The 12,712-nt window shown below is 35.9% G+C and overlaps 1 protein-coding gene across 1 annotated transcript in view; it reads left to right on the top strand.

The window, feature by feature from the left end:
- Positions 1-12,712, top strand: part of LOC150104989 (electroneutral sodium bicarbonate exchanger 1-like) — a 510,613-nt gene that overhangs the window by 122,499 nt on the left and 375,402 nt on the right. Inside the window, exons 5-6 of the mRNA XM_090395098.1 lie at positions 1,820-1,980; positions 7,819-8,016. Of these exons, the coding sequence (XP_090251224.1) occupies positions 1,820-1,980; positions 7,819-8,016 (359 nt within the window). The remainder of the gene's footprint in view (positions 1-1,819; positions 1,981-7,818; positions 8,017-12,712) is intronic.

Consider the following 12,712-nt stretch of genomic DNA (forward strand, 5'->3'; position numbering starts at 1 on the left):
GACAAAACTAAATCTCTCTGCTTGAACTAACATTCACCTCCAGCCTCTTCTGGCACAAACACATCTCGACAATAGCTTTCTCAGCATCCAAAATACTAGGCATTCTCTTTTGTTCAAGATGGTGTTTTACATCAACCAACTCTTAACAGTATACTAATTCCAAATATTCCCATGCTTAAAATACTGCTCATATGTTTGGGGTGGAGCACCTAAAGCTTCTCTAAAAGTTCTTGCCATTGTTGTTCAGAGGAGAGCAATTCAGTTTATAGACAATCCCCTCTCCAACAGATTTACTTCAACTGCTGTCTCACAGATGTTTCAGCTCTGTCTATTCTACAGGTACTTCAATGGTCATTGCTTCACTGAACTGGCAACCAGCATTCCTTCATTTTCTGTTGTACTTCTTAATACAAGAACATCAACTGCCCAGCACCTCTTTACCGTGCAACTACAAACACACCACACCTGTGTTTCTTCTTCCTCTTTGCTTTCACTCACCTCTGTCCTCTGGAACATTGCTTTGCATTAGGGGGAAATACTAAGGAAAGTGATCAGATCTTACTCCACCTTTACCAAGAGTTGCCTCAGACTTGAATTACATTCAAGTGCAAACTTGACTTACTTGTCTGTTTGCTTACTTGGAAAAAATGATTAAAACCTAGCTTATAAAATTGCTTGGTATCTTTAACATAGTATACCCAAGTTAAAAACTTTCTACATCTTACTCTCATCCTGAGATTTTTATTTAATAAGCTCAAAGCACCTTGTGGCAACTTGTTTAAGTAAATTTTATGACCTCTGCATTACTTCAACCTTGGCATTTTTTTGGTCTGGCTCCCACTGACGAGACCTCAACAAAGGTCGAAACCGGTCTGGGTAGTGGCCCTTGCCTTTAATGCATAGCATCATACATCTCCATAAGGGGATGTGCTTTGCATTAGGGGGAAATACTAAAGAAAGTGATCAGAGTTTACTCCACCTTTACCACAAGTTGCCTCAGACTTGAATTACGTTCAGGCGCAAACTTGACTTACTTGTCTGTTTGCTTACATGGGAAAAAGGATTAAAACCTAGCTTATAAAATTGCTTGGTATCTTTAATATATATATATATAACCTTGAATTATAGAACTATGCTTGGTTCCCTGGAACTTGATTAGTGCTTTCTCAAGTTCACTCAGCTGTGACCGAGATATGGTCTTGCCTCTCATGCTCATGCTGATATTTTGAATGTTGTAACCAATCTTTTACATTCTCCCTTCATGATACTCATAGACAAATATATATAAGAGTTTATATTAAATTCTAAATTCTTTTTCATGTGTTAACTGTTTTTTTTAAAATATATATTACCTCTGTCTATTGTGCATTTCTATAAAATGTCTAGGGAGAGGAAAGATTAGCGAAGCAGGTATTTTATGAAGATGATGGGGAAAAGATCTAAAGGTAGATCAATGTTTATCTAGGTGGATTGATTCAGTTAGAAGTACTCTGGAATATGGAAATATATATGACCATTTTGGAGTACTCACAAGCGATAGACTAATTTTGAGGAAAGTGTTGATAGGAGGTTATTAATAATGAAAACTTAATCATGTAGTCTCTTGAAAACTTCTTTTGAAAACTCTTGTAAACTTAGTCTCTTGAGGGTACATATCAGGAAATTGATGATGATGATGAAGCTAATTTTATTCCTCTGTGATATATTCTTTTCATGATAACTACTGCATAAGTATGAATATGATAAGTTAATATGATAAGATAATTTATTTTTTAATTATTTATTTATTCTAATCTATTTTATATTATTGTATTTTCAGATGGGTAAAATTTGAAGAAGATGTAGAGGACTGTGGTAATCGATGGTCAAAACCACATGTTGCAGCATTGTCTTTGCATTCCCTTATTGAGTTGCGCAGTCTCATTCTTAATGGAATTGTCATGTTAGATTTAGAAGCTACAAGCTTAACTCAGATAACTGGTAAGAAATTTATTTAATTAGTAAAGTTCTGTTATAAAATTCAAATTCTGTATGAAACATAGCAAATTTAACTTTCAGTTATTTTTATTTCCTTATTATAGTTCATATTTTTTAGTTAAAGCAAAGCTTGTGCGTTTTCTATATTTAATCAGATATGAAGCATTATTATTATTATTATTATCAGCACTATAGTCTTGTTTATCTGACTTTCATTAGATTCCATTGTGGCCATTCAAATAATAAAAAATTAAGGATATGAGAGAGATATGCTTATTGTTTAGCACAGTGATTATTAATTCATGACAGAAATTTAAAAAAAATTAAAGAATTATTAATAAAATATCTTAATTCCTCATTAATTTGGCATATTGGTATTTGTATTGAGAAGCTAAAATTTCTGAAAGTTGTAACATCATGCTAGTAGACAGAGCTTATGTCTGGTTTTTCCTTTAGGACATTATTTAGTTATTTTTTCTTTTGGATCTTTATTTTTGCTTTTTATTCTTCATTTATTTGCTATTCTTAACATTAGTGTGTGCTGTTCCATGGAGTAAATGCTTGGCACAGCTCAACTGAAAGAACAAAGACAGTACCATACTGACCCAGTAGTTCTTTTGAGACAAGAAAAAAATCATCTGGTGACAGATTTTTCATCACCTTGCTTGTAATTCAGACCTGGTAGTGTCTGATTATCACTTATTTTGATCGATGACTCATTTCTTACGCAGATTACATTTTCTCAATGTTTTTAGGAAATTGAGAGTTTTTCACCTCCAAGAACTTTTTTTTCATTTCATTCCCCTCTATAGAACTAGTCCTATAGAGGGTAATGAAATTATTATTATTATTATGGCTATCTCCATGGAGTCAGTAGACTCATCACGGGAGACCCAAACTAGCAAAACAATATCTGTCATATCTCTTCTTGAATTCATTTACAGACGAAGAGCTCACAACTAAGTCAGGCAATGAATTCCACTCGTTCACCACCCTCCAGGCAAAAAACCTTGTTCTGACACCTTTGTTAACCACACTCTTCTTTAATTTCCAGAGATGACCTCTTGTTCTTCCATCACTATCACTGAAACATTTCCCCTGCATCAATCCTATAAAAACCTTTCAGTAATTTAAATGTTTCTATCATATCCCCTCTTCTTCGCCTATCATCCAATCTCTGCAATCCACAAGCTCTCAATCTATCAATGTAGGGGGCATTTTTTATATCACTCACCAACTTGGTCACTCTTCTCTGAACCCTCTCCACAGCCTCCTCATCTCCAAGGAATCCAGGTGACCAGACCTGAGCACAGTAATCCAAATGTGGAAGTATCAATGCTTTATAAAGGGGAATAATAATCTCTTTATCTCTGGATGTCATTGTGTTCCTCAACAACCAAGTAATCCTATGTGCAATCTTGGACACCTTAGCAATGTGTCCTCTGAACTTCATCTCCCTATCTATCAACACCCCTAAGTCCCTAGCCTCATCAATCTCTTGAAGTACCTTTCCATCAATGTAGTACACAGCTATGAATCTCTTAATCCCAAAATGCATGACTTTACACTTTTCCATATTGAACTGATATCCATTATCTTTTGCCCATTTTACCAGCTTATTTAAATCATCCTGCAAACTTTCAACATCAGCTTGATTTTTTATTGCACTACACAACTTTGCATCACCAGCAAACAACTGAATATCTTCCTTTAAGCCATTTCCTATATCATTTATATACAAATTAAACAACATTGGCCCAAGCACAGAGCCCTGAGGCACACTACTGGTCACCTGCGTCATCCTGGACTCGGCTCCTCCATACACCACCTTATGGTATCTCTCCCTGAGCCATTCTCCTATCCATATCACCAATTTAATATCCATTCCCATCTGCTCCAATTTGTGTAACAGTGTTCTATGGTCAAAAGCCTTAGCAAAATCCAGAAGTACCACTGTGTAGCCTGCTCCTTTGTCCAACTCAGACGTTATTCTATTATGAATAGTTAATAGATTGCTAAGGCAGGATCTACCTTTAACAAAACCATGTTGGCCTCTATAGAGTATCATATCCTGATCCACCCATTCTTGAATTTTGTCTTTAACCAACTTTTCCAATACTTTTACCACTACTCCTGAGATGGTGATTGGTCTGTAATTAACTACCGCAGTTTTAGAGCTACCCTTATGCAAAGGAACCACTTTGCGTAACTTCCACTCCCTAGGGACCATACCAGAGTTCAAACTTAAATTAAATATCCAAGTAAGAGGGGTTGACAATTCATTTGCACATTCACGCAACACCCGAGCTAATATTCCACCTAAGCCTACATTGGTGTTTGCATTTAAATTTTGCAATATATTTAATACTTCTGATTCTTTAGCTTCAATTCTCGCATTAGGTATTGCTACAGTTATAGAGATATCCTCACTTGGGTGATAGACTTTTGAAAAGTGATCACTCAGTAACTCGACTATTACATCTGATTTTGTCACCGCAATACCATCAGCACCCACTAAAGTTATCCTTCCGAAGTCATTCTTCCTCATACTTGCCACATAGCGGAAGAACTCTTTGGGATTACCCTTGATCTCCTTGGATAAGGTCTTCTCATAATCTGATTTAGCTTTCCTTACTATGCTGGTAACCTTCCTAGCTTGAGCCTTGTACTGCTCATGGGTGTACTGGTTGCCTTTCTCCTTGTAAATTCTCCATAACATTTTCTTTTTTTGCAGATCAAGCTTGATACTACTGCTCATTTAATGCCTGCCTTGTTTGACCTCCTGACCATGGGGACACAATCTGATATTGCTTTCCTCAGATACCCGCTGATTTTATCCCATGCACTGCTAACATCTTTCCCTTGCAATATGTTCTGCCATGGGATGGCTGCAAGCTCACTCTGAAGCTTGTTATAATTGCCTAACCTGTAGTTCCGTATATATCCCTTCTTAACAGAAAAATCCATAGATTTTGCAACCTTCCAAGTCAATACCACATGATCGCTTTCACCAATTGGAGGTAACGAGGACACTTTACTTATGCTTATAACCTCTGAACCAATAACCAGGTCCAACACTCTCACACCACGTGTCCCTTCAGTTATGTGCTGTTTCAAGTAATTATCTCATAGAAAATGTACGAACTTATTTTCCTTTTTGCTACGTGATATTTCCTCCTTCTAATTGATATCACAGTAATTAAAATCCCTCATAATAATCACTAAGCCTTCAGTCATTGCACTAATTTGCTGATGCATGAATTCAATATCTCCCCCTGTACTTCCTGGCCTATAGCAGCATCCAGCTGTATATTTGGTTGCATTGGTCACTATTTTGCACCAGACTGCCTCAAATGAACTCTCATTCACATGTCTATCATCTTGATATACTACTTTCTTTGGCTGCAACACATCAGCTATCATCAACAGTACTCTTCCCCCTGTTCTATCTTCTCTATCCTTCCTGAAAATACTGTACCCATCACATTCAGTTCCAGTGACTACATCTTCTGCTGACAGCCAAGTTTCACTAATGCCTACAACTTTTGGTGAGATTGCACTGACTAATGCCAAAAATTCTTCTCTCTTATTTCGAATGCTTCTAGCATTGGTATACAAAAATTGCAGGTTCCTTCTAGATCTTGTACCGGCTTTAGAACTGATATATAAGTCACTAACTTCTGTAGTCCCATGCCGATTTTTATCCCCTCTCTTCTGCAATTTATTCTGCATATAAGGATCAATAAATATACAATCAGTGCTAAAGTTTCTCTCTCTTACACTCAACCTTATCAATATTAGTTTCCCTGCCCAATAACTTCAACTTGTTCAGAAAACAATAACTTCTTCAATCGCTTATGTCCTTCCATGTTAAGATGCAGTCCATCTCTAGCATACAACTGCTTTTTCCCTTCAAATACACTCCAAACATCAACAAATTCCAGACCTCTTTTTTTGCACATTTTTGCAATCATATCATTCATTGCTTGCAAAGAGATGGAAGTAGATTATTGGCTATAATAACTTGCCTTTTGCCAAATAACATTCCTCAGTTCCAATTTTATGAAGCTAAATGAAAATATCTTTTTCAAAAATTCTCCTCTTCCGTTTTATAATTCCATTAATTCAATCAAAACTGTGGTCAAGTTTCAGTATATCTGAAATTATGCCTTAAGTCAAACTAATTATAATATTAGTAATTTAATTATGTCTCAGGTCATAACTCAATTATGTCATACTGCCATCTGGAGCTCTGATAAGGTGTGATATTATTATTATCCTAACACCCCATGGAAACAAAGACTCATCTAGGAGACCCTCCCCCTCTCCTTTGTCATTCACACAGCTCATCATAATTTGCCTTAAATACATTCAAATTCTTGGCAGACACCACACTCTCAGGCAATGTATTCCAATCATTCACAACTCTCCATGCAAAAAAAACCTTTTTTTGCATGGAGAGTTGTGCTTCTCACACCCTCCTTATACAGCTTATAGGGATGACTTCTTGTTCTTCCCCAATCTCCCACCATTTTATGAAAAACCTCTTCAGCATTAATCCTTGTACATCTCCATCATATCACCACTCTTCCTCCTATCCATTAGACTCTGTGAATTGCATCTTCTCAACCTTTCTTCATATTCAACATTGCAGAGATCAGAAATTTACCTTAGTTAATTGCCTTTATACCCTTTCCTTTAAGTCTCAACCCAATTAATAATTTCTCCAGGCTCCTGATGCCAGATCCATTCTAGGGCAGGCTGTCTCTCTTATATAAGTCTTTTCTACCATCAAATTCACTCCACACTTCCAAAAACTCGCATCCATTTCTTCTATAAATGACAGTTGAATCATTTGCTATCACATTCCTCTTTTTAACTCAGTTCTGTTGTAATAAGCTAACAGTTTTCACTGTCTCACTTTTCTATCCTGCCTCTTCCAACATTTCTTTAATATCCTCTCTTATACTATATTTATCATTACTTAAATCATTAGTTCCAACAAGAACTACCATCTCCTTTACTTTTCTTTTCTGTTTCTCTATTACATTTGCCATATCTTTAATTTTTGCTCCTGAGAAGCTTCAAGTAGTGATCCATTGGCAAGCACAAATATCATGATCAAATCACTGTACCATATTACATCATTTTTTTGTATTTATTGTTATCTTACTTCCTTCAACATTTTTCTGCTGCTACTTGTTCTGCTCAACTTTCTTATCCTGTCTGAGTTTCTTTAATTTTTTCTCAACTTTTTACAATTCTCTCGTCAATTGTCTAATAATTTGAAATCTGGATCTTTTAAGTGTTATTTACAAAGAATACTTCAGCATTGACAGTGCTTATCATTTGTTATGACCCCCTCTTGCATTTTATTTGAAGAAAGGTGCAATAACTCTGCTGATTAGAAACTTAAATGTGCACTTTGAGTGAATGATAACAGAATGGTTTTACAGAACATGTGTAACTATGTTCTTAAATTGAAAATAACTGGTCTCACTAAGGGACAGCTGTTGGCTCAAGTCAGTCAAGGGGATATTATCTTTGCTTTAGAGGCTGTATGTTTGAATTCCACTGTGGCATAAATATTTGTGAATGTCCTTAGGTTGTGGCTGATTTTTTGCATATTGTGAGACTGCAGTCCTTTTATTTAAAAGCCTGATCCATGTTTGGTCTCTACATCAGGATGAATTACCCAAATTCATATTTACAGTAGGATATACCCATAACAGAAACCAAATTTGTCAATGTTGGCTTTATGTTTGTATAAAAAATTATTTTTAAAAAAATTGCTTTCAGTTTCAAATTTGAACCAAATTATTTACCTTACTGTATTTTCAGATTTAATTACTGAAAAAATGTTGAGCCTTGGTTTGTTGCAACCAGAATACCAAGAGGAAGTGAAAAAAGTATTACTTTCTCGACATACCCACCAGCATGAAAAACGTCACGAAAGGGGTGAAAGAGGTTCTCTTTTGCCGTTGATTAGTTCTCTTGCTGAAATTAGCCGTGCTAATAAAGGTGTACTTGGCTCATATTGTGAGTAATTATTATTCATTGCAATATCTTTTAATTGAGCAGTCATGTTTTAGACTAAATAATCAATCATTATTACTTTTCTTCACATACTCTAAGACAATACATGTCATATGTTTTGCATTTATGGCTCATTTGAAATTGCAAATGAGGCATAAGTTATAATCAGTCAGTCAAATTAAAATCAGTAATTAAATTATAATTGCAAATTAAAATCAATCATTAAGCATATATTTGCATAAAATTGTTACATTGAATAATCAGTAATACAATTTAGATCACCTGTTCTCTAAATTGCAAGAGGAACAATTTTTTTGTAGTTTCAAAAGTAAATAGAGGAACATAAAGGAGATCGAACTAATAATACTGTAGAAATGGTAAATTCACTTATGTAAAAATATATTTTTTGACAACTACAGAATTTTTGGTCAAATTTCTTGACTACTTTCAATGCAAGAATAACAATTAAACAATAAGCATGTGTTAGATTATGCTATGGTACAAGCACGAGAACAAAAAAAAAAAGAAGCAATTAATCTGTAACAAAAATTAATTGATTAATGAATACAATAGAGAGAACTATTAAGATAACTTCCCAAAACTCAGAAAGTCTTTCTTTATGTAATAATTTAATTAAAAAACAACTTAGATGTAACACTTTTGGCTTATTAAGGACATACTTATTAAGTATTTTGACATTCCACATGGATGATATGTGGAATACTTATTAAGTATTCCACATATCATCCACGTGGAATGCCTTTAAGGACATACTGCTCAAAATGCTCCAACTAATGAATTAATTCCATGTCGGAAATGCTCTCTGCACTTTTTTCCTCCTGAGGACTTTAATACTGTTTTCCACATCATCCGAGTCTGCACAGTGAGTTTTTTACTTATTAACAATTATCACATTTGCTAAGGATCATTCTCATCTCTATTCTGTATTTGGTCACATATTCAATATTAAACTTGAACTTTATATTGGCTTTATTAGTTGACCAGAGATTTTTTGAAAAATGTATACAATTGTCTACAAGTTTCACTAGTGGTTCTGTCTGACTTCTTCAGGGCGTGTCATGGTACATGGAACTCAACGTTTGCTAGTAAAAAAGAATGGAGTAACACTATGAAATAAATTAAACCAATGCGTAACATAATAAGCATGGAACGTGGTGTATCAGTCTTTGTTTTTTTGTGCACATTATATAGTTTTTAGCAAAATGAAATTCTGGTAAGCTGAGCGAACTTATTAGGCTTTTCCAGATGTCTTTCAGAATCATTCCTTGATTTCTGTTTAGATTTTCTCCAGAGCAGAGTACCACGACAGCTTCTTTAAAATTTCTACATCGAAAATCCTCTTCTATATAGGGCATGGAGCTTTTATCCCAATTGATGGTGTGGTTAGTGATCAAGGAATAATCCTAAGTATCTGTTCTTTGTTGTTCACGTTTCCTATATGTTCTTTTTTTCGAATTTCCATGCTTCTCTATGTTTGCCCTATGTAATTTAATCCACAGGAACATGGAATGTTGTATACACCTGCGTATTTGAAGTAAGTATTAATGTCCTTTGTTGATCTTAAAATCTGGTGTATTGTCTTTAAGAACAACTCTCATGTTTAAGGACTTAAGGAGTTTTGCAATTTTTGTTGACACTGAGCCTGCATAAGGGATGACGATGGACAATGTATGTTGCATGACAGAAAGTTGCTGTTGTGGAGGGTTTTTATGAAGAATTTTTTGATTATATTTTCTGGGTAACCATTGTTTACCAGGGTCTGAGATATGAGAGTGAGTTCATCAAGGAGATCTTTTTCTTTTGAGATAATGTTGGTCACACTATTCTTAAGCATATCAATTATGCTGAGTTTCTGTGCAATATGGCGAGTCGATTTGAAGTTCAGGTAACGTCCAGTGTGTGTGTGTTGGTTTGCAGTAGATTATTATTTGTCCATCCTTTTGTTTCTTGATTGGTGTATCTGAAAAAGGCAATTGGCTATTCTTTTCAAGCTCTAATGTTAAACTGTATTTTTTGGTGGAAGGAATTATTTTTGGAAGAAATTCAAATAGCATTGTTTCTGTGCCTCTCCAAATTATGAAAACATCATCTACATATCTCCACCAAACCATCGGCTTTGGGTTTGATTTGGAAAGGATGTCAGCTTCTAATTTTTCCATGAACAGATCAGTGCAGGGAGGTGATAAGGGACTGCCGATGGCTATTTCTTGTAGAAAGGCTTATACAGTACATTGGTAACACATGACTATTAAATCTTTTAAGGAATCTACAACATATACTGGAATGTTAATTAAAAGAAACTTTAATAAATACCTCCTATATTTTGGCAATGTCACATTGCCATCTTCATGGGAATATACAGCTATGACACGTGCACACAGGCACTACAAAAAACAAATGAAGCAGAAGAAAGAACACTACTGTTGTTCCTAGAGTCCTAAAGGTGCCTCCTAGCAGGCTATATTAGGTTGTCTTGGCTGCTGGGCTGAAGTTCTCAAGATGCAAGCTTCCCAAATTTGGGGCAGTCTCATGCACCCAAATTTGTTGAGGTTTAGAAAGTTTTTTAGAGCTGAGGCTGATTCCATGAACAATCTTTCATGTTTAAATTTGCTGCAGTGTATTAACGTGGCTTTCTTACAACGTATTCTGTGGCAGGTATCCAGAGCATGGTCTGCAATCCCAGAGTGGCTGTACTAGTGAAACTGGATGTAGTCTTTGTGTTCCGAAATCCTGACATTTGCTGTCCTGCCTGTTTGGCCGAAGTAGGACAGTTTACATCTGCAAGGGACCTGGTATACCATTGGTAGGTCTAGGGGAAGTGGTTGGTCTTTGGTGGATCGGATAAGGGATGCCAATTTTTTATATGGTTTGTAACAAGAAGTCAGGTCATATTTTTTTAAGATTTTGGTTAACTTTTCAGAGGTGCCCCAGATATAGGGAATGGTGATGGATTTAATGTAATCGTTGTTATGAAGGGGGTGGGGGAGTTGTGGTTTACAGGTTTTAATATTTTTTGGGGGTTGTAGTCATTGACTAAGAATGTGTTAAGGATGTGTTTTAGTTCAGTGGTTAGGGCATTGTCATCTGAACAGATTAATTTTGCCCTGTAATATAGTATTTTTATAACCCCATATTGTTGTGGGGGAATGGAATTACCAGTGAATGTATCTGCCTGTATGGGTGGGTTTTCTGTAAACAGAGAAAAACCAAGGATCCATCAGGCTGGTGAGTGATTAGAGTATCTAGGAAAGGGAGACTGTTGTTTTCCTCTTTCTCCAAGGTGAACTGGATTCTGGGGTGTTGATTGTTTATGTGTGTTAAGAAGGAGTGGAGCATATCTGAGCCATGTGGCCAAATAGCGAACATGTCATCAACATAGCGAAGCCAAACAGTGGTTTTTTTTGGGGCTGAGTTTAAGGCTTTCTCTTCAAAAGTCTCCATAAAGAAGTTGGTCAGTGGTTGGGAGAGTGCTGAACACATGGCTGTCCCATCTATCTGTTTTTAAAATTTTCCTTGCCAAACAAAATAGCCTGAGTTCATTGTGAACTGAGATATCGGGAGGAAATTTGGCTTGGATGAGCTCTATGGTTTCCTTGAGACTTTGTGTTACAAATCATATAAAAAATTGGCATCCCTTATCTGCTCCACCAAAGACCAACCACTTCCCCTAGACCTACCTGGGGTATACCAGGTCCCTTGCAGCTGTAAACTGTCCTACTTTGTCCAAACAGGCAGGACAGCAAATGTCAGGATTTCAGAACACAAAGACTACATCCGGTTTCACTAGTACAGCCACTCTGGGCTTGCAGACCATGCTCTGGATACCCGCCGCAGAATAAGTTGAAGAAATTTGCGTTAATGCACTGCAGCAAATTTAAATATGAAAGATTGTTCATGGAATCAGCCTCAGCTCTAAAAAAAGTTTCCAAACCTCAACAAATTTGGTTGCATGAGACTACCCCAAATTTTGGAAGCTTGCATCTTGAGAACTTCAGCCCAACAGCCAAGACAACCCAATATAGCCCACTAGGGGGATTTAGGACTCTAGGAACAACAGTAGTTTTCTTTCTTCTGCTTCATTTGCTCACGTGTCATAATTGTATGTTCCCATGAAGATGGCAATGTGACGTTGCCAAAATATAGGAGGTATTTATTAAAGTTTCTTTTATTTAATATATCAGTATACATTGTAAATTCCTTAAATAATTTAATGCCCATGGCTCCTCAAGTTGTTCATATATTGTGTTATTCACTTTGAAATAATTCGATTTGAGGCAATGACGAATAAACTGAGCTCTGTCACGTGGATAGAAATTGTTCAGGATATTGAAAATTTCTTCAACTGATACGTTGGTAAATAAAGAAACCACATCTAAGCTTGCAAGGATGTTTTAAGACTTTTAGAGATGGAGATGCCTTTTAATTTTTCAATGAAATGTTTAAAATTCTTTATGAAGGAATCTGATTTTTTTTATGTTTCCTTTCAATAGACGGGCTAGGTGTTTAGCTAATAGATAGTAGGAGAATTTCTTCCCTCAACGATCGGGCGGAGCGGAACTCTAATTTTGTACACTTTTGGGGTACCATATAAGTGTGATGTCAGTGGGTGTAGTGGACATCAAGTTGTTCATATCAGTGGATACGAACAACTTGATGGCTTAACCATGGGCAGTCCCTT

Source organism: Typopeltis vanoorti, chromosome 7 (genome assembly GCF_054136105.1).
Source record: "Typopeltis vanoorti isolate ZY-2024b chromosome 7, IOZ_Tvanoo_1.0, whole genome shotgun sequence".
In the NCBI taxonomy this organism is placed as follows: Eukaryota; Metazoa; Arthropoda; class Arachnida; order Uropygi; family Thelyphonidae; genus Typopeltis; species Typopeltis vanoorti.